The 20,254-nt window shown below is 48.0% G+C and overlaps 1 protein-coding gene across 5 annotated transcripts in view; it reads right to left on the bottom strand.

The window, feature by feature from the left end:
• The window catches only part of RXRA (retinoid X receptor alpha), a 293,911-nt gene extending 281,342 nt beyond the window's left edge, over positions 1-12,569 (bottom strand). The window contains exon 1 of one of the 5 annotated variants that reach the window (XM_075905236.1): positions 12,216-12,569. In XM_075905236.1, coding sequence (XP_075761351.1) covers positions 12,216-12,243 — 28 coding nt within the window. In that variant the 5' untranslated portion in view covers positions 12,244-12,569. Of the gene's footprint in view, positions 1-7,911; positions 11,514-12,215 lie in introns of those variants that run through there. The other 4 variants (XM_075905238.1, XM_075905237.1, XM_075905241.1 and 1 more) reach the window with 4 other exon arrangements.
• Between the last annotated feature and the right edge of the window lie 7,685 nt (positions 12,570-20,254).

The following is a 20,254-nucleotide window of genomic DNA, read 5'->3' as shown; positions in this document are numbered from 1 at the left end:
TGCTTACAGATTTAGGTTTGTGTTCTCCTCTCCCTTTTTCTATCCTTCCCCACCCCCCACCTCCCCAGTTTCTTTCTTTTTATTTTTTCTTGAAAGTCTATAAAAGGCTGATAAAAAGACAGGGCTCCGCAAACAGAAAGCAGCCATGAAAAGTAACAACCAAATGAGAATCCCATTTCCATTTTATTGGTCACTCTGCACCTTTTATCTCTTTGCCCAGCCGCAATCTCTCTCTCTCACACACACACAAACACAGACACACACACCCCACACGACTCAGTACAAGGAAAACGTTCACAGTTCAGAGGAGACCCAAATCCAAATATACAAACAATAAAGGAACCTGACCGCTGTGATGGGAAATCCATCCGACAAACTTGATTCTGTCAGTTCCCTCTGCCAGCCCCAGCAAGCAAGTAATTAGCCAGAAAGGTCTCCAAAGCCACATTTTCTTCCACTTAAAGTTAAAGAGCGAGGTTGAGATCAGAAAAGCCACTCTATAAAAAAAAACCCTGACACCTGGTAAATTGCACTTATCTTCTTCCCTGCTCCATTAACTAACCAAAACAAGATTTTACTGCCCAGAAGCCTTGCAGAATTGTCAGGGGCAGCAGTTAGTCTCAGGACAGCCAATCCCAGCATTTACAGACCATGATGTGAGCTCCCCCCCCCCCCCCAAAAAAAAATCATGAGATTAGCTTAAAAAGCATGAGAATTTTATAAAATTATACCATAGCTGTCTGTTTCCTTTGCCTTCCGGTTTTTTAAGCCTTTAGTTTTCATTCATATTCATATTTTCTCCCCAACCATATGGAATAGAAACTTGCTTTAATTTTTAAATGAAAGTCAAGATTCTCACCTGACTGCAGATTTTCACCTGACTGTGATAAAACGAGAGCCAATTGCTCTGCCTTCCCACACACCAAAATCTACTCACCTTTCCCCCATCATGCAAAATATACACCAGATCCCGACTTCAGTTTTACCAACCTGTGACTCCATTAACTTGAGGGATTACTCCCAGTTTACACTTGTATCAATGAATTCCAAATCAAGCCTAACTTGAGTGTAACATGGATGGGGTGTGGGAAGCACATTTTACCCTCTTTTGGGGAGGGAAATGCTGAAGACATCTTGTTCTGGCTGCCCTGCACAGGGAGGAATTTCACCCCTCGATTCCATCCGGCCCCGTTCAACCTCCAGCATTTCTCTCGCCTCTCAACAATGACGGGGAGCAGAAAGAACACTGCTCCCTTTCCAAGCGCTTGCCCAAGGTGCCAGGGGAGGTGGCTAGAAAAATAACAACTGCTGTGATTCGTAACCAACGCATACTCAAGGCAGATTCTGACATTGGGAAATCCCAAAATCCAAGCTGCCACCAGCAGCCATCACGTAGACCCAAGTTACAGGGAATCTGCCAAACTTAACACTTCAGCTTGGTTCTCTTCTCGCTCACCATGCTAAATCAGGAGTCATCTATCAAAGTTAGTGGAAGAGTCCACTCAAGCTCATCTGAAGAAGTGGGTTTGGCCCACAAAAGCTCATGATGCTCTCTATATTTTTGTTAGTCTCCAAGGTGCCCCAGGATGTCTCGTTTTTTAGAGTTAGTGGAGTCACTCCAGTGTGACACTGGTGTAAATGCCGGGAATCAGACTCCACATGCACACCGGTCTCCCATGCCGATTTCTCAGAGCTCTTTACAAACAGAAATGAAGGCACCTGAACAACATCAGTGTCCCCGGACCCATGCAGCAGAACGTGATGTACAGGTCTCAATCCAGCGTCGCATTAAAGCACACAGCTGAAGAGGCTGGGGGATTTAGTACCTAGGGCACTAGATTGGGAGTTAAATGATCTGGCATGAAACCCTGGCCCTATTGATGGGAATGGGAATTTTGCCAGTGATTCCAACGGGACCAGGAATTCATCCATGGGATCTAATCCCAGCTCTGCCATGGAGTGACTGTGGGGATTCGAAAGTCACTTCTCTTCTTCGTGTCTGTTTCCCTTCTCAACTTTTTTTTTTTTTTTTTTTTTTTGCCTTGTAGATATTTCAGCTGTAGGCTTTCCAGGGCAAGCAAGGGCTGTCTCTCCCTATGAGTACATACCGCACCTCACACCATGGGACTCTGATCTCAGTCGGTGCCTCTAACGTAGACATTACTGTAAAACAAACCATTTTCACAGAATCACAAGAACTGGAAGGGACCTCGAGAGGTCATCGAGTCCAGTCCCCTGCCCTCATGGCAGGACCAAGCACCATCTAGATCAGAAGTGGAGAACCTAAGGTCCCAGGGGCAGGATGCGGCCCGTCGCTTGCCTGGATCCAGCCCCTGAGGCTCAGAGCTGACCCCCAGTAATGGGCTCAGCCGTTCAACCATGGGGCTGGGGCACACAAAATCTACTAGCCTGGGCCCCCCCTAGGCTAGGGGAATGTGGGGAGGGTCTTTCTCCTTCTCAGTCGGTGGCCATGTCGGTGAGGGCTCATGTTTCTACATCTTCAATCATTTTTGTTGCTCTTCTCTGGACTTTCTCCAATTCCTTCCTATCTTTCCTGAAATGTGGTACCCAGAACTGGACACAATACTCCAGACTGAGGCCTAACCAGCGCAGTGCACAGCAGAAGAGTCATTTGACTTAGTTTCCACTTTTTATACGACTCCTTTTACACAGGTAAGTCGTCCTACCTGAACCGATAACACCCCAGGTTTGGAACTCCCAGTCCAAGGCCTCCCATTACCGCAAGACCATGTGGCTACATCTACACTGGCATGATTTTCCGGAAATGCTTTTAACGGAAAAGTTTTCCGTTAAAAGCATTTTCAGAAAAGCACGTCTAGATTGGCAGGATGCTTTTCCGCAAAAGCACTTTTTCCGCAAAAGCTTTTTTGTGGAAAACACTACTATGCTGTTTACACTGGCCCTTTTGCGCAAAAGTCTTTCGGGAAAAGACTTTTGCCCAAACGGGAGCAGCATAGTATTTCCGGAAAATCACTGACGATCTTACATGAGATCATGAGTGCTTTTTCGGAAATTCAAGCGGCCAGTGTAGACAGCTGGCAAGTTTTTCCGCAAAATCATTTGATTTTGCGGAAAAACTTGCCAGTCTAGAGACAGCCTGTTTGTTTAAGTCAACTTCAAATAAAAAGAGGGGATTCAGGCCAGAAGACCAGAAAACACCTTGGCAATGTGTTCAAACCAGAGCACATAATCTGAGGGAGAACCACTCTGCCCTAGAATGCAGGCGCAGCACACACACCACCTGCCCCATCTTCTCTTCTAATGCTGTTTCATTTCGGCTACATCTAGACTACAAGCCTCTTTCGAAAGAGAGCGTCTAGACTACATGCAGATTTTTCGAAAAAGCGAGACGTTTTTTCGAAAGAGAGTCTAGACGCTCTCTTTCGAAAATGCACAGTTTGCATTCAATAGCACCTTTTTTCGAAAGAGTATTTTCGAAAAAGACGTTATTCCTCATAAAATGAGGTTTACTGCGATCGAAAAAACTGCGGCGTTCTTTCGATTTACTTTCGAAAGAACATGGCTGCAGTCTAGACGCAGGTGAAATTTTTTGAAAAAAGGTGACTTTTTTTCGAAAAAACCCTGTAGTCTAGACACACCCAGTCTCTTGAGGAAAACTGGTCAAATCCCAGAATTTCCGTTCCCCAGGGAATTCTGACACAGCAAAATGTGTTTTTGTTCCAACTCTGGGCATTGGAAAATATGTCCCGTGAGATGAGATTCTCAATATTTCATTTCAGCTCCATTCAAATGTTGATTTTGATAAAACATTTTGTTCCAACGCTGATGTTTTTTAAACGTTAGATTTGCATTAGTAATATAATCTCTTTCTTTTTTTTTCAAAATGCTGCCTTTCGGGGTTTTCTGCCCCCTCTATGCTCCTTCTCCCCAAAAAAAACCCCAAACAAAATGTTGTCAGATAGACACATTGCAATGGAAAGTTTTGATCTTAATGAAGCAGTGTTTTCTGATGAGAAAATGTTCCTCCGGAAGATTTTCAAGCAGCTCGAGTGGCTGGGAAGAAGAGGGAGCATGTGAAGGGTGTTTAAATTCTTATTTGTGATCTCCTTTCAACTGCTTCACTCTGCCTTTATGTCGGGAAGCCTTTGGAGAGACACAGTCTCCGCTCGCTTGCACTCTGTCCTCCCTCCAGCCATCTCCTTTTCTTTGAGAAGTAGAAGTGGGGGGGAACAAAAGACCCCCAAAGAGGAACATGTCAGAAAGCGGCTGGTTTTGCGTGCATCAAATGTTCAAAGGTGTCCCGTAATCTAGTCTTTCAATGCAATAAAATACGGCAACTCCCGACAAAAACAATTAAAATAAAACCGCTCAGGCAGCTTCCTCGTCTCTCTGGAGTTACAGAGAGGATTACAGCCCACCTGGGTCTTTTAGGAAACAGGATAGAGCTCTCCTACTGGGTTGGATCCTGCGCTGACACACTGCTTAGTTCTGCCAAGCACCTTTCCATTCATAAGATCCCACACTTTAGCAAGGAGGGAAAGGCTAGTCATTAAAGAACTCGGGAGATCTGAGGTTAATTCCTGGTTCAGCCTCCACTTCCTGGTAAAACTTTGGACAAATTACTTCTTTGTGCTGTGCCTCAGTTTCCCTAGCTCTAGACCTGAGATCAAGCTACTTCCTCACCTCCCAGGAGTGCCCTGAAGATGGCCAACAGGTGCTCAGATACAATGGTCCTGAGGGACATGGAAATGGATAGTAAAAGTCCTGCAAGGTTAGCTAACGATAAAGGACCATCCCCTACAACAGGCCCTGCTCTCCCCAGCCTACTTTTAAATGTGCTGAGCCAGGCTCGGCTGTTCTCTGAGAGGCAGCATGATTTAGTGGTTAGGACATTAGAATGCAAGGAGGTGGTGTTTGGGAATTAGCACAGTCCTTCTGATCAGCAGCCCCTCTCCCGGTTCAAATTCCAGGGTGTGCCCCCTGTGGGAAGGAATCCCATTTCTTCTGTGCATAACAAAGTTACCATCAGGTCAGCAGCACCACGGGCATTTGGGGGGCACTGAGATGGGACTTCTCTGGGGTACTATGGCTCGTGGTGGGGGTGAGGAGGCAGGGCTTGGAGCAGAGCAGCTGGGCATCAAACAGGTTCAAGCCCAAAGAAACGGTACCCAAAATGGGTAAAGGCATGTTTGTCTGAGCAACACCAGAGCTGCCCTGCCGGAGCTCCCCAGAAAGAACTTCACAGCCTTGTGCTACGTTGTTGACTACTGGGCGTATCCAGCAGACTGACTTCAAGAATGGAGTCACGGGTGCTTTCTCCTTATCTTAGGCCAGGTCTACACCAAAAGGGAAGTGCAAATCAAGATATGCAACTGAAGCTACATTAATCACATAGCTGAAGTCTACGTACCTTGTTTTGAGGTTCCCCGCTTTCCCCACAGCGGGAGGCTCCCGTTAGCTTCCCTTACTCCTCGCAGAAGCTGGAGTACCCGCTGCGGACGGGGGTGCCCTCTGAGATCGATTTAGTAGGTCTTAACTAGACTCACTAAATCAAACACCGGAAAATCGATCGCAGCAGTGTAATCCAGAAGCACTGAGACCATTGGCGAGGAAGAGTAAAGTCGGCACTACAGCCTTAGCTATGGGCCAGCTGGCTTTTAGCTGATGTTGTAAAAGGACATGGCTTTAGCACCTAAGTCCCAGGTTCAATTCCACCCTCCAGCAACCTGGGTCTGTCGACATTACGTTAGTCAGGGTTTCCCAACCTATGTGTCGTGAGCCAAATACGGGTCGCAATTACATTTTAAAAGGGTTGCCAGGTATCTCCCCTGGTGGCTCTGCCCTCCCTCCTCCCCCCATTTTTGAATTGCCTTGGGTCACCAAGTCTTCCTGAATTGTCAAAATGGGTCCCTATCTGAAAACTTTGGGAACCGCTGCGTTAGTGTTTACCACCCCCTGGCTAGTAAATAAAGGCCAGTCCTTCAACCAAACCCTGCATGTCCCTGGTGTCGAGAATTGCTCTTGGCGTCGGGGGCTTGGCCCAAGAATGTAATATGACCCTAACATTTGGATGACTCCAGAACTTTTGTGAACTTGGATGGTGGAGGGTCGTGACATGATCTGGACCCAGAGGCCCTGCCCCGCTCCCGCCAGGAGCGCGGCGCCGACACGGCTCTGTTTGTTTATTTTGGTTCACGGTGCCACAAAAAACTCAAATGAGTGGCAGCGCCATGGCTGCCAGGAATCTGCCCCCTCCACAGGCCGCCCTGCCACAACACTCGACTCAACGTATTTTTTAACCCATTTCTCAAAAACAAACAAAATTTATCTTCTCCTTCAAAAGGTTGCAGGATAAACTCATAGTATATTTCTCCAGCAAGATGTTTTGATTCTCCCTGGGTTTGTGAACAGGCTGGATAGGCCAACAATAATATTTGCAATGAATAACTAACATTCTGTGGAATTCTCTCTGAGCCCCTTTCTTTTAAATACAAGCAGTCCCCGGGTTACATGGATCCGACTTACATCGGATCCCTACTTACAAATGGGGTGAGGCAACCCCGCACTAGCTGCTTCCCCCCAGCAGACCAGGGAGATGCGAAGCTAGCGCCCCCCCCCCAAGCAGACCAGGGAGACGCGGAGCGGCTTTTCTCAGCAGACACCTCTGCTTGAGAATAAAGGACTGAGGGAAGTGAGGTGTGGGAGAATAAAACTGAGCTCTGGAGAAATGTTTGGCTAGCGTTTCCCCTACAATATGTACCAGTTCTGACTTACATACAAATTCAACTTAAGAACAAACCTACAGTCCCTATCTTGTACGTAACCCGGGGACTGTCTGTAAAATAAAACGCCCCTAATAAGAGAAGAGCTAATTCTGTTCTCCATCATTGGTGGGTAAATGTGGAGTCCATTCACCTTCGGGGAACTGAGACCACATTTATAACAGAGATCTGAGTCCAAACAAAGCATGTTGTTGACCAGAAACCCCCTTTCCAACTTATTTTGCCTGTGTAAAGTCAGAAGGCCTGCACCACATTAGATTCAAAGATAAAAAAGCTGAACAGAAAAATGAAAAATGACTGTGCATAGCTCATGCCCTTGAGGGCCTGATTCTGTGCAATGCCAATACCAGGAGAAGATGCTAAGCACCTTTGTTTGTCCAGGTCACGGGATTTTATTTCAGTTACCAGCACACTCAAAGCAGACTCAATTGTCTTAAGATCTATCAAAACGAATAATTTAATAAAAGCATGGTCTGTCAAAAAATGGATTTTTTTTCCTCAAAATCGAACATTCTGCCACTTGGAGTTTTTATTTACATTTTTCTTCACATTTTTCTGCCAAAGCCTTGTTTTCATTTTGCAGGGGAAGGGGTTCTTCTTTGGCCCTCTCTTTTCTTTCCCCTCCTTGGCAATATAATAAAAAAGGAAAAAAGGAGAAACACGTCCCCAGGAAAAGGAGAAAACAAAAAATATAACCCCCCGCCCTTTGCACAAAAAAATTGTTATAAATCCATCCCTTTCACATACCTGAAAATGAAAACAGGGTTGACCTTTTTCATTTTAGTTTTGGGAGGATTCCCCCCACCCCCTCATTTTCCACCATACTCTAGGTTTCCAACTCAGAAACCGTATATCGGGATCGCGTGTGGGCCACAAAGAGGAATAAGTGTGATATCTCTCCTCCACAACACCGTCTGTTCACATAACAAAATCCAGCAGATAATTCTGCCCAAAGACCAGTCTTAGACGGTGTCCCAGGCTCTGCTTAATAGAGATACAAGCAAGTCAAGATGAAGACGTGTTGGTTGTCCAAAAGTTTACACGCTTGGTAGCCTTTCACCGCTCTGTAAAGTTACTTACTCTCCCCAGCCATATTTTTTCCCTTCAGAACAAAACCCTTTGTTTCTTTGTTTGTTTGTTACGCTACCTGACACTTTTGCTTATTTTGATTCTGCAGTTTCTTGGACAGCCAATCCAAAAGTCAGATCCCGAGCAGCTGTAACCATCCCGATGAACAGTTCCGATGGAAAGGAGGGCTTTATTAAAATTGCAACCCAATGAACTGAGCTACTCTGTGACCTCGGGTTGGGAAACAGACCTTGGATTCCACAAAAGACTCCAATTTAACTGTTTCTTTCCTCGGGAACCGTGATGTTCAAGTGTGATTTTCCAAAATACACCACACCAGTTACAGCTAAACAGCGGCAGACAGTAAAATGAGGGAGAGAGAAAAACAAATAAACTAAAGGTAGGAACAAACAGGATTGGATTGTAATGTTCAGACAGAGACCGAGCAAACAAAAACAGAGATTAGTTTCGCATCTGCGTTTCTCTTATCAAACTCTTTCTATCTTGGTATTTATAAAGTCCTCGCTCGGCCTAGTGCCGGAACATCACCAAACGAACACAAAGCGTACAGTCCGCCTGGCTGAATGTAATCTCGTCCCACCAGCCCAGGGCTGAGTGAGCATGCGTGATAACATCTTGTTTATCTCCTTCAGCGTGGCTGAGGTAAAGGGGTGTGTCCAAAAGTAGGAAAGTCCCTGCCCATTTCCTATCTTGTAGAAGAGAAGTCTATGGCCATGGCCCAGCTACCACAAAAACCCAGGTGTACTGAGAGGTATTTTGGAGTTTCACTCCAAAGAATAGACCACCTCAGTGTCCCTGGGCAGCACAGCCATCTTGGCATGGCACTGGGGGGAAGGGAGGCAGTGACTCAGCTATTAAGAGCCCTGACACTGGAAGACTTTTTTGGGGGGGTGAATTTAAGGCCTGGTATTAGCTGGCGAGACAGGGCAGTGTGGAGCATCAAGAGGGGGTGTTCTCAGAATCCCACAAGGTTTAAAAGATGGGCCACATGGGGCACTAACTGGAGTTTCCCTATGGCATTCACTGGTCCATAGCTAGCTACACTGAACTACAAGTTTTAATGGGCCCCGCTCTGCCCTCCTTTACACCGGTGACATCGGTGGGGTTACCCAAGCAACACTGAGGGCAGAACTCGGCCAGAAGTCTTTATTTATTGAGCCTCTTCCGGCCAACTGAGTACTGAGGAGTCTTTTGTAGAGCAGCACCGTCCCGGAGACCTGCTTTTGGCCCTTGACCAGTGCATGTTCTCTGTGCTCATCCAACTAAGATTCCTCTCCCTCCCTCCTGCTCCAGTCTGCAGGGAATACATTTCCTGTAGTTCACCCTCTCATGAAACTTCCCCCTTCATCCCTATGGCAAGCAGCCGTCTTTCCAAAACAGTCCCGAGCTCAAACCAGTCACTGCTTCCTGATCCTTACCAATCAGGTTTCCCAAAGCTGCCTCAGAGAGACAATTCTGATCTCACTGCGAAAGGCTCGGCCGATGTTCTAAGGGGTCCCTCTCTCTTCCTTCATCTTGCATCCCTCATCCTCTCTCCTCCCCCGCAAGCTTTGTCCCTACACGGCACTACACACAAAGCAAACTTTTTTGAAGGCAGGTGGAAAATACCTCTGGGAAAAGCTCAGGAATCATTCACACCGGCAGGTCACTAACATTCATCTCCCCTTTCAAACAGCCCCTGAAAGCAGATGAATCTTTTAAGAGGCAGTCACGGCTTGTTTTTATTTTCTCCCCTTCGGGGTCCGTGGATGTGTTACGCTAACACTGCTGCTCTCCTCCGAATGCTTCAGCTCCTGATGGGCTGAAATGTGTGTTGCAAATTTCCACAGAAGCAAACCAGGCCCTGCTCCCATCGTTTATAAATGAGTTTTAAATCAGCTTTTTTTTTTCTTCATTTGCACCCAGGAAAAAATCCTTTATCAGCCTGGATATGCACATTTCGTCTCCCCAAGATCAAATGTCTGTTAATGCTACATTTGGTTAAATGTATATAGTGCCCAGCCATCAAAATACCTCAGGTACTGTCGAACCCCCAAGTATAAGATTTAGGAAGTCAGGGGAGGTTTTGCCTTTGTCTTCAGTGCCTACGTTGTTCCCAGTGTAAAGCGTGAATAAAGTACAAAGCTGCAAATAAAATTAAGGCATTTGGTGGGGAAGGCAGAGATACAGCGACGCAGCAGTCGGCAGAACATGATTTTTAACGGCTTCCGATGTTTTTGTTTGAGCCACCCGAAATAACGGCAATAAAAAATAAATCCGTTAGACTGAAAAAAAAAAAGATGTTGTGAGTGTCAAGCGGCAGAGGAGAGATTTCCACTTGGAAAAACCACTTGAGCACTTTGGGGGCCTTTTCATCTCCCATCAAAATCAATTGCATGTGGCAATAAAACCACAATGGTTTTTAGGACCGTCTCATGTCCAAGGGACCCAGGACTGAGCACAGGCACCGCTGCTGAAGTCACAGAAACTCTTTGGTGTCCATTTGGGAAGGTGCATTTTTTTTGTTGCTGTTGTTTATTCGGCCATTAAAAAAATGGACTCTGCATGAATGAAAACCACCACTCTTTTAAAAGGGGTTTAGTGCACTGATATGAAGGAACCAAGCAAAACCAAGGGACGTCAGAGTTCAGGCTAGCACTAGCAGGCTGCTCTTCCTGTCCTGCCACGGGCTACAAGTCTGTAACTCATGTCGCATGTCTGGCCAGCCTTAGCCCCCCACCAATATACCGGGGTAAAAAGGGGAGATGGAATTTAGCGACTGATCTTGCCTGGGATCTCAGTGACAGCAGGATTGGGCCCTTTATCTGAGCTGCGAATTTTCCTGCCCCTTGTTGCTCACAGTTATTCTCCCAGATTTGTTGGATTTTAAACGCTGGCCTGTAGGGTAAGCGCAAAACAACGGCACTTTTTGGAAATCAAGAGACAAGGAAGCTTTTCCCCTTTCAAGCCAAGACTTGATTCCCTTACTGAAAGGTTGGCAAAGTCACGCTGGGAGGGGGGGGGGGAATTGAAAACACAATAAAACAAACCCAAAGAGCCAACACAGAACCTGTCTGGGGTGACACCTCTTTCTGGAAAAAGAAGAAAGATGCCCCTGAAATACATCTTTTGGATCAACACTTGGCGGTCAATGTATTACAGGCAGGCACCTTTAACCCCAGCAATTACATTTATCTCTGCCAGACTGCACACGGCAAATGCCTACAGAGGAAGGCAAGGGCTGGAGAAGGGGGGGAGAGGAGAAGGAAACAAACAAACAAGTACATAAATACAAAGCAAAGGGGTTTTGCCACATGTCAGCCACTGCTCCAGGAATAAAACAGAGCATTCAGAGCAATGCAAGGCACAGCCAAAGCCGGTTGTGCAAAACAAACCAAGACCTGTCCGGAGTGGGCGCACCCTTCAAAATCTCACTTAACACCCCGTTTCCATTCCAGAATTGCTTTTGTCTAGGTCAGTGGACCAGGGACGGGGGTTCTGTGCCTGACGATCGGGGCCACTCGAAGAGCAAACTTTTAATTCTTTTTTGAGTGCCTGGCTGCGAGTCCCACGTTTGAAAATAGCGCTCGCCGCCGTGCCAAGTCCCTTAGCGGATCTCGCTCGCTCTTGCGCGCGCGCGCATTTTGCGCCCCCCAACCCCCGCCCCGCGCAAAAAAAATGTCTCCAGCGTGTCCGAGCTCCCTTCTTTTCCTCCCCGCGACCCCCCCCCCCCCCCCACGCCGCGGCCCATCCCGGGCCCTCTCCCCAACCCTCCGGCCACGAAGCAGCGCGCACGTATTTCCAGCCCAAAGCTCGCAGCACTTTCAAAAAAATCAACCCCCCCCCCTTCCCTCCTTCCTCAACAGTAGTTTGATCTGTGGTCTCCATCTGCAAAACACAATGACGCTCGCTCGACACGTTGCAGGGGAAGGGAGAAAACAAACAAAAAAAAATAATAATCCAGACGCGCATCTACCAAAATTGGGACTCGCCAAGAGGGAACAGGCCAAATCCACAAGGGATCGGCGCTGTCTAGGGCAGGCGGCGAAACTGACAAACAAGTCCCCGCGCTGCAGCGTCCCCCCCCAGCAATGCCTCCCAGTCCATGCACGAAACAAGCTTTCTCCAGCCAGCCTGACTTCCTGCAATGGTTCGTGGAAAAGGGGGCATAGGGGGTGTCCCGGATCAAACCATCCGCGTTGCAATAAAGCCACTTTTTCATGCCCCCCCCCTCCACACCCCCGCCCTGCTCCACTTCTCCCGGCCGATCGTCTGTCCTTTGCACGCTTGCCCTCTGCCCCCGCCCTCCCCCAGCAAGCCATAGCATTTCAATCCGAATATCTAGCGCCGTCTGCGCGGAGAACCCTTTGCAACAAAACTCACCCAGTGGCAGGAAATGTTTGGTGTCCATATCGGGTGTTTAACTCATGCCCAAACGATTTGTTGAAGATCGGTGGAGGCAAAACACACGCGCGCGCAGAAATCAAAGCAAACGAGAGAAGGGAGGGGGGTGTAAAAAAAAAAGAGGGGGGAGGGAAAAAAAATCAAAGCCCGCAGCTTTGCATTGATTTAAAAATAAGCAGCAGCAGAAGGCACGCAGCACCGGAGCGGGTGGAATAGGAAATCCAGTCACAGTGTGTGTAAGCCCGAGGCAGGGGGAGTTGTTTCAAACTCACCCAACAATGTAACTAAAGTACTTGTGTCTCTGTGTCTCTCTATTCCAACTACAGGAGCTGCAATGCAAAGGGGACCCAGCCAAGGGGGAGCGGGAGGGCCAACCTGGTCGCAGCGACGGCACGGCCAGCTGGGAGCCTGCACCAACTAGTTTTCTCGAGGGCGGCCGGGAGGGGGAGGCGGGTGGCTTTGAAGAGGGGGCTGCTTTCAGAAGCTGGCTTAGGATCCGAACGAGCATAGGGAAATTGCATGCAAATCACGCTGCAGGGCGCCATGGGACGATACAGGTTAAGAGCACATGCAGGGGAAAAGGCCCATCTCAGAGCTTCACAGGTAAAGGTAATTGAGGATGCAGGTGGGAGTGGTACCCCGTCAGGGCTCTTGCTGAAGTGATGCCATTCAGTACTTTGGGGGGGCTTTCATGGGTGGTAGAAGGACTGGTCCAAGTCGTAAAACTTTTGTAAGTGGGGGACTTACAGGGAAGGCGGCTGAGCAGAGCCAGGAAAAAGAAAGGAATTACTTCTGAGAGTAGAAGAGGGAAGATGGGGCCCGTTAGGCTGAGATTTTCCAAAGCTGCCTCAGGAATTAATGTCCTGGGAGGCTGGAATGTTCCTATTCCTGGCTGCGAAAGTCTCTCTGCCTTAGAGGGAAAATTGGTGGGTGGATAAATAGGCTAGATCTGCTGGCCTGCCTATCACGTGTTGGAATGATCCATCAATTTACCACAGACACATGTTACAAAACCCCCGTCTAGGTAACTGACACGAGTCACCAAATGCAAATTTAAGGAGGCACGAAGGAACTTGTGTCGCTCTGGAAAGAGCCGCGAGTAGGGTTGCCAGATGGTTTCAACAAAAATACCGGACACACTTGATATGACATCACAATCTACATTCCGTCTTATTTAGAAAATACCGGACAGTTCTATTTTCTCATTTCTATTGTCTCAATTTGTGTCCCGAGCAGAAAGCTCAAATACTGGACTGTCCAGTTCAAAAGCGGACACCTGGCAACCTGAGCCACGGGCGAATTCTGACTCCAAGTGGCTCTTCCCTTTTCTCTGGTGTCTTACAGACCTTTAGGTCAGAAGGGTCAGGCTTGATCCTCTAATCCAGGGGTGGGCGATGGCGGGGGACCACTTAATGAATTTTGGTATGTGGTCGCCGCCCACCTCCTCCCCCAAGAAGGGGCGGGGCCTGGAGCGCAAGGAGCGGGTCTAGGGACTAGCCTCCTCCCCCCTCCCTCCCCAAGTTGTCTGGGGCTGAAGGCTTTGAATTAAAAACACAGCAAAGGGCTCGGGACTCGTGGTCCTGCTGCTACCGCATTGCCTGGCAGCTGCCTGGGATTGCTGTGGCTATTTAAAGGACTCGCAGCTCTGGTCCCTGCCGCGACGTGAAGTCATGAACCATTTAAATAGGATCCTGCTGCCTGAGCCACCGCCTGAAAATTCAGTGGCACTGGCAACAGCATATCAATAGAAAGTGGCCAGATGCTGTCCAGGGGTGGATGAAAGTGTCAGGTGGGACACAGGAGCAGCCCGAGGCCGGCTGTGGCAGCTGGTGCCCCAGGCGGAACGCACGATCAGTGCCCCCGCCTGCAGGGCCGTGAATGGACTGACGTCATTGGTGGGCGCCCCTGTGACGTCATCATTGGGCGTCCCGGGCGGCGGTGCCCTAAGCGGTGGCCGAGTCTGCCTATAGCCACGGGCTGCACCTGGTGGGACGGATCCAGCCCCCATGCCGTGTCTCAGCCCTGGTCTCGTCTGACCCTCCTGCAACTGAAACAGGATTTAGTTCATTTCCTATAAAAAAGATACAAGTCAGTAACTTGGCGTGCGACTTCCCTGAGAGCTCACATGCCCACGTGTCACCCCCACGGCCTCGCGGGTGCAACCCCCTGCTCCTCCCCGGACCGTCTTCTGGTTTGAACGGTCTGTGCAACGTGCCCAGCACACCGGGGTGTTTCCAGCTTTGAGAAATGGTGCTCAGCCCTGTCGAGAATACGCATTTGTAACTTGATGGACCGGAAAGGCTGGACGGTGTGGGAAGCAAAGTTAGCATCTTACCCACCCGCAGTCTGGACAACCATAGCATGTGTAACCGGCAGGTTTGTGAGCTGGAGTTGCACTCCGACTGTGGGGACAAGGCCTGGAACAGCTGCCATGATAGCTCAGGGAGTCTGGTGTGGTGTTAGACTGATCATGAGGCTGTATGAACTCAGGTGCCTTTGGGCGACAATTTTCCAGAGCAATCCCAGTAGGACACCAGGGAATCCCAATAGGGCAACTCTTGACCAGTCCCATTGAAGAAGAAGGGAGTACCCGTGGGAACAAGGACTGTGGGGGTGGGAGGCATTGAGGAACAGGCCTTGAGTTTTTGGAGGGATAGATGAAATTGTTAGTCTAAAATTAGGAAAAGGCGCACGTGGATGGTTGCTGCTGCCAGGGCATGTCTGTCTGTCTATCTTGTGCCCATCATTGTGGTATCCGAGCCCTTCTAGACAAGGCTAGAGAAAGTCTAGAGTAATTTATCAGGCTAACAGCTCCTCCTGCAAACTTTTGAGCATGCCTGTGTGTCAGGGGACAGGCACTTACCCTCCTTTCTATCCAAAGGGCAGGACTTGCTTGTGATTACACCTCTAGGGCTACTAGAGAGGCAAACTGCTGCTCATACCCAGGACCCCATCCATGTTCCCTGTTAGCTGTGCTCTAGGACAGCCATCCAGGAGAGATTCAAATACTGCCCAGTTGATTAGCAGAACGCCCACAGTCAGCAACATATGTTTATATTGGTGGTGCACATAGGGTTGCCAGATGGTTTCAGAAAAAATACCAAACAAAACAAAAAAAACCACCAGGAAAAAGTTTGTCGAGAAAAAAAAAACCCTGGCCCCTTTAAAATCTATGTGGTGAGGCTTTTTGGCCCTAACTGGCTGCTGGCGGCCTTCTGCCGTCTTGCTTCCCTGCGCCGGGCCGGACAGCTACCCTGCAGAACCCGGTAAGCACTAGGGTTGCCAGACTGCCTCTGTATTAAGCCTGGGATTTTCGCCTCCTGGCCGGGAAAAAATCAGAAAGTATCCAATATTTCAGATGTCTGGTATTTTCTGAACTTTTTTTACCAGACAGGAGGCGAAAATAACGGACTTTCCGGTTCAATACCAGACACCTGGCAACCCTAGGTGCACATCTGCACATGCCTTGGTGCACATAAAAAATTATTCTGCACATGGATGGAAAAAAATTAGAGAGAACATTGATCTCTGTTGGAACAAGCTCTGGTACTGCGAACAGAACAGGGCCCCCTTTATGCCCCTTGCACAGATACATGTTGCAAAAGGAATGAAAAATGCCAGAAGGATGGCCTCACTGAAGCCTGACGCTCATTAGGAGATGTAGACATAAAAACAAAATAGAACAGCATCCTCCTTTTTCTCCTTTGCTCCGTAAGTTAAGCATGTCCAACCAGATTGGTGTGCGTGCATTTATAACTGGTAACATCATTTGCTCCCAGGCTAGGACCTTGCATGTCACGTTTCATCTCCCAGTCAATTTTTATGGCTGAGTTTGTTATATTAACGCCTGGAAAAAAATCCTAACAAATGGGAGTGGGCTTATTAGAGGGGAGCAGATCCAGCTTTTCTCGCTACCTTGCAGCGGTGTGGAAGTCAGACATGTAATACATGCATATGTGTGACATCCAACAATGCAAGGGCAAACATCAGCTTCAGCAAATCTGAAATGAACTATAATCAATTGATTTTCAATGCACAAATCTAACGGGATGTATTCATTTACAGGGCCAGCGAACAGTGTTTCCTGTAAGCTGAGCACTTGTGTGGGTACACAGGAGAGATTCAAATGCCACCCAACTGATTAGCAGACCACTCACCGCTAGGTTTTATTTCTACTGGTGGTGCACATTTTCATGTGTCTGGGTGCATGTAGAAAAACTTATTTCACACATGGATGGAAACAATCTGCACATAGATGGAAAAAATTAGAGGGAATATTGCCAGAAAACCTCTCTCCTTGGAATGAGCGAGTTAAATGTACATGAGTGTGTAGATGGAGCCAAATTCTGCTCTGTGGGTATGTCTACACTACCCCGCTAGTTCGAACTAGCGGGGTAATGTAGGCATACCGCACTTGCAAATGAAGCCCGGGATTTGAATTTCCCGGGCTTCATTTGCATAAGCGGGGAGCCGCCATTTTTAAAACCCCGCTGGTTCGAACCCCGTGCAGCGCGGCTACACGGGGCACGAACTAGGTAGTTTGAACTAGGCTTCCTAGTTCGAACTACCGTTACTCCTCATGGAAGCCTAGTTCGAACTACCTAGTTCGTGCCCCGTGTAGCCGCGCTGCACGGGGTTCAAACGAGCGGGGTTTTAAAAATGGCGGCGCCCCGCTTATGCAAATGAAGCCCGGGAAATTCAAATCCTGGGCTTCATTTGCAAGTGCAGTATGCCTACATTACCCTCCTAGTTCGAACTAGGGGGGTAGTGTAGACATACCCTAACTGACGCCACTAAGTCACTGAGGTCACATCAGCAGAAGTGAAAAGAAAAATTGGACCATTATGAAGCTTACAGGTATGTTTAATTAGGGAGATTGGCAGATAATAATAGTCAATACCTTCGGCCGGTGTATACAGGCTACACCCTTGCATTCCATCCCACAGAACATTAAAAGTGATATACACAGTGATCACGGTAGCCACTGCCGAAAACAGACCTTATAAAACGTGAAATTTTCATATGTAGTATGTTTCTCCTAGCAAGCTGTTTAGAGCAAATTAAATTTTTCCCCATGCAGCCCAAAACAGCTGGTGTTCAGTGCAATCCAAAATTAAATGTTTATTGTGGTAGTGATCATAGTTCTGAGCCCTTGGGCTTGACAGTGGCCACACAGCCAATGGGAAGTTTGTGACACCCAATAACACAAGGGCAGAGATCAACTTTACCAAATCTGAAATCACCTATAAGCAATTGACTCTCAATGCACTAATCTAATGAGGGTGAACTCATTTGTAGGGCCAGAAAACACACACGCATAAGAATGGCCATCCTGGGTCAGACCAAAGGTCCATCTAGCTCAGTGTTCTGTCCTCCAGCAGTGGCCAATGCCAGGTGTCCCAGAAGGAATGAACAGAACAGGGAATCATCAAGTGATCCCTCTCCTGTCAATCATTCCTGGCCTCTGACAAGCATAGGCTAGGGATACCCTCCCAGCCCATCCTGGCTAATAAGCATTGCTGGACCTATCCTCTATGAACTTATCTAGTTCTTTTTTTGAACCCCGTTAAACTTCTGGTCTTCACAACATCCTCTGACGAGGAGTTCCACAGATGAATTTAACCATTTTTCCCCAATTAATTTAAATGTGCATGTTACTTTAATAACCTGCTTCAGGCTGCTTTTTGCTCTCTTGAGCTCTGGCTTTGCATTTTTTAGTAAAGACTTGTCTAATTTTTTAAAAAAAATCCATTTCTAGTGCCTTTGGCTTGTACGTCTGTTTGGCCCTGGGCTTCTTGGAGTTCCAACGCTGTAACACCTTCAGTACCTCTTGGTCTCTCTGTTCATTCTTCGTTGTCTTCCCAATCTTCCCAATGCCTTGAATTTATTTTTAATTTCACAGTTAGAGACTGCCTGGATCACACATCTCAGCTCTTGCTGGTGTAGGATAATTGAGTTTTTGCTCATGTTTAGGGACTTCTTGTTTCCCACATGACAATAGAAAATGTGTTCCCATGCTGGGCTTGGCGCTTGCTATAAAATCTAGCTGTGACTGAGGGACAGATGAGTAGAGCCACCTCTACCCAGCACAGACTCCCACTTGAATGGAAAATGGGTGTTTAAATCCTTTTAGTGGCTTTGAAAATTTCAGCCTTGATTATTTTTCCTAGTGAGATGTATTTACTTGATCTCAACTGCAACTCGGAATGGACTGATGGAACAAAATTAGAACCTGCTGTGGTTTCCTGCTGTTCCATGTTTTCCCATGTGAAGAGCAAAAAGCAGGTGTTTTCCATGCTAGATTATTTTTATAGTTGATTAAGGAAAACTGCAAACAAAGAAAGAACAAATATAAGGTCTCCATCAGAGAGACCCCCCATGAACATTACCAAAATTTGTGCAGCTATAATTACGTCATTGTGGTTGTACTGATCTGAGGGTACAGCTAGACTCCGGGGGGGTTTCTCCGCTGTGTCCAGGGAACGCGTTCGCTCATCTGCTTTCTTTTGCAGAAGAGCAAATGCGCTCTTTCGGAAGCCTCTTTATTCCTCATTCTACGAGGAAGAAGGGGGCTTTCGAAAGAGGGTTTTTTTCTGACATTTGGCTCAGTCTAGACGGGTGTAGTCTAGACATACCCTGAGGCAGAATTTGGACCAGTGAATAAAAGTGTCTTGATGCCTTAAGTGTACGTGGTAGTTCAGTGTGCAAAAGACGGCATGCTGTTTTCCTTTTGTCACACAGGTGCAAATTCCCCTATCTGGGCATCTCCTGTGTTACCTCCCTTTCTAATGCGCTGCATCTGAAATGGTCACAGTGCAGCAGACAGGGCGATGGCCCTACACTGAAAGGTGTGATCAAGCCCGCCAAAATGGAGGACAAAGGAGGCAGTTGCCCTGGGGCCCAGCGCATTGCCACTGGAACCCTGCCTGCATGGTGCGCTCCAGCCAGCACTAAGGGCTGGTGGAGGGCAGTGCCATGCACTGGTCAGTGCTGAGGGCTGGCTGCCACCGGCCCCACCCTTTCCACTGGATGCCCTGCCCCTTCTGGCAGCACAGAGCCCGACCTGCCCACACCTTGCTCAGGATCTCTGGGAGGCTGTCGGTGCCCCTGGGTGCGATGAGGAGAAAACCAAATCACACCTCTTCATACAGGCCGATGGTGCTTTGCTAAACACATCAGGGCCTGACTGAGCCAGTCAAGATCAGTTCCACCCCATGAAAGTCAGTGGGGTTGCCCTGGCCTGAGGTCAGAATCTGGTCCATTGCCTTTAACACTGGACACTGGTAGTCAGGGCTGGCCTTACCATGAGGCAAACTGAGGCAGCCGCCTCAAGTGCCAGACTGTGGGGGGAGGGGTGCCACTAGGCCCAAGAGTGTAGAAAATTGTGTCTGCTGCTGGTGCCTATGTATTCTCTCTGCTCTAGATGCACAGAGAGGGTGGCGTGCTGTGCTGGAGGAAGGAGGGTAGAATTGAGACCTTTCAAAGTGTTGGCCCAAGCGAGGAGCCATGGGGGTGTCATTTGAGCTCCCCGCCTCAGGTGCCAAAAGGTTGTAGGCCGGCCCTGATGGTAGTTAGGGCCCCCGATTTGCCCCCCCCATAACCTCTACCAACCGCCAGCCCCTGTCCTGTGCAGTGTTAGGGCACGTCTACACGGTACACTTATTTCGGAATAAGCTATTCAGAAGAAATACTCCAAAATAGCTTATTTTGAAAGAGCACATCTACACTACAGAGAAGCCTTGAAATTAGTCCGAGGCAGGTTCCCTTAATGTGGATGGGTTACCTCGATATAGAGTCCCAGGAAGCACTAGACAGTAATTGCTTTGAATGGCCCTGAGGAGGGGCTACTTCGAAATAGCAGCAGTGGAGCGTCCACGCGACCGCTATTTCGAAATTGCAATTTCTGAAGAGGCGTTAATTCTCGTGGAATGAGATTTACAGACGCTGGAATAAGCCGTCCGTTATTTTGAATATATTTAGAAAAAAACGGAATTGCTGTGTAGACGCTCGCATTGATA

This window comes from Pelodiscus sinensis, chromosome 22, assembly GCF_049634645.1.
Source record: "Pelodiscus sinensis isolate JC-2024 chromosome 22, ASM4963464v1, whole genome shotgun sequence".
Classification (NCBI taxonomy): domain Eukaryota; kingdom Metazoa; phylum Chordata; order Testudines; family Trionychidae; genus Pelodiscus; species Pelodiscus sinensis.
The sequence above is the reverse complement of the archived record's forward strand: the minus strand, read 5'-3'. Positions and strand labels throughout refer to the sequence as shown.